A 2103-nucleotide genomic window follows, 5' to 3' on the forward strand; every position below is an offset into this window, starting at 1 on the left:
AAAAAAAAAAAAGGCTGGTTGCAGTGGCTCATGCCTGTAATCCCAGCACTTTGGGAGGCTGAGACAGGTGGATCACGAGGTCGGAAGTTCGAGACCAGCTTGACCAACATAGAGAAACCCCGTCTCTACAAAAAAAAAATAGCCAGGCACAGTGGCGCAAGCCTGTAATCCAGCTACTCAGGAGGCTGAGGCAGGAGAATTGCTTGAACCCAGGAGGCGGAGGTTGCAGTGAGCCAAGATCACACATTTACACTTCAGCCTGGGCAACAAGAGCAAAACTCCAACTCAAAAAAAAAAACTCACTGATACTCTTCAGAGGTACATGGGTACATTTATAAAATGTGCTACAGCATTACGGTCAGAGGCAGATCACTGGGAATTGTTTTAGAAACAGAGTCTCGTCCTGTCACCCAGGCTGAAGTACGGTGGCATGATCATAGCTCACTGTAGCCTCAACCTTCTGGACTAAAGCCATCCTCCCACCTCACTCTCCTGAGTCATAGCTGGGACTACAGGTGCACTCCACCACACCCAGCTAATTTTTGTATATTTGGTAGAGGCAGGGTTTCACCATGTTGCCCAGGCTGATCTCAAACACCTGGGCTCAAAGATCCTCTCACCTCAGCATCCCAAAGTGCTAGGATTATGGGTGTGAGTCACTGCACCCAGCCAGGAATCACTTTCTACCAGCACTGGCCGTACTTGGCAGTAGTGTGCTCAATGAATAACCAATACTGCCCCACGTCATGAAGAACCCAAAAGAAATGACTGTTGCCCTCAAAAAGTCACTTACAGTCTGGCTGGGGAGACTTAGGGCAAGAAATAAGTAACAAGTAATAATGTTAAATAAACTGTGACAGTTTGGGGGAGGGTAGGAAACATGAACTCTCACATGCTGCTGGCAGAGGCATAAACTAACACAGCCTTGCTGGAAGCTGTCATGCGTTACACATAAAAAGCCTTAGAAGATGCACATACCACTGGGCCCAGCTATTTTGTTTATTGGAATTTGCAGTCATTAAAAAGTACGCTCTTGGCCAGGCACAGTGGCTCACGCCTATAATCCCAGCACTTTGGGAGGCTAAGGCAAGCGGATTGCCTGAGTGCAGGTGTTTGGGACCAGCCTGGGCAACACAGCAAAACCCTGTCTCTGCAAAAAATACAAAAAATTAGCCTGGCATAGTGGCACATGCCTGTGGTCCCAGCTACTTGTGGGGCTGACATGGAAAGATCACTTAAGCCCAGGAGGTCGAGGCTGCAGTGTGCTGGGATCACACCACTGCACTCCAGCCTGGGTGACAGAGCAAGACCCTGTCTCAAAAAAAAAAAAAAAAAAGTACACTGCAGCAGTGATACCAGTTAATCAATTAACATACACACCAGGTTTCTGTCGGCGTGGCCGTCTCTTTACTCGAGGACCAACTCCTTGTCCTTCTTTCCAACCCATTTTTCTTAGCAATTCGAAACCAACAGATAATCTAGGATAGCAAGGCATTGAAAATGAACTTTTCAAAATAACATTAACAAAGAGTATGAAATGAGTGGCTTCCGAGTTCCTGCTCAGTTCCTAGGCCTGTCTTGCTTGGGCCCTTGCCCTCACCCACATTACAACTAGTGTGACGCTGCCATTCCAGCCACAGCAGGCTGCAGTGGGGTGCACGCCTGAACTGGGAAGTCAATCAGATGACCTCTGTCCTTTAGGATGGGATCACAGGGACTCTAGATAGTCCTTGCCAAGCATGTGGCCTGGGAATCCCTGAAGGTCTAAGGCTGTCATATCAGGCCACAAGCCCAGGAGCACAACAAGGAGATACACAGAAAGTGAAGGAGGCAGGCAGAAGCGAAGCTATAAGGTCTGGAGGGATGGTGTGAGAAGTCACTGCAATTCCTAACAGCTCTCCAGCCTCCACGAGCCCCAGCAGCACAGCTAGTGGCTGCAGTTCTTGATCTCTCAGTGCAGTGACAGTGCAAGATCCTTTAGGCAAAACCCCCTTTTTCACTGAGACTTTGAGCCTAAGAAGGCTTGTCTTACTTGCAAACAAACTACCCCTCAGCAAGAGAATCATACACATGTGAAACTCGCAACAGTCAGAAGGAAATGCT

General features: G+C 48.3%; 1 protein-coding gene across 1 annotated transcript in view; it reads right to left on the minus strand.

Annotated features, from left to right (window-relative positions):
* The window catches only part of GPATCH1 (G patch domain containing 1), a 47651-nt gene that overhangs the window by 31362 nt on the left and 14186 nt on the right, over positions 1-2103 (minus strand). Inside the window, exon 3 of the mRNA XM_011995278.1 lies at positions 1381-1505. Within this exon, the coding sequence (XP_011850668.1) occupies positions 1381-1505 (125 nt within the window). The remainder of the gene's footprint in view (positions 1-1380; positions 1506-2103) is intronic.

The sequence above is a fragment of the Mandrillus leucophaeus genome, unplaced genomic scaffold (genome assembly GCF_000951045.1).
Source record: "Mandrillus leucophaeus isolate KB7577 unplaced genomic scaffold, Mleu.le_1.0 Scaffold48, whole genome shotgun sequence".
NCBI classification, from domain to species: Eukaryota; Metazoa; Chordata; class Mammalia; order Primates; family Cercopithecidae; genus Mandrillus; species Mandrillus leucophaeus.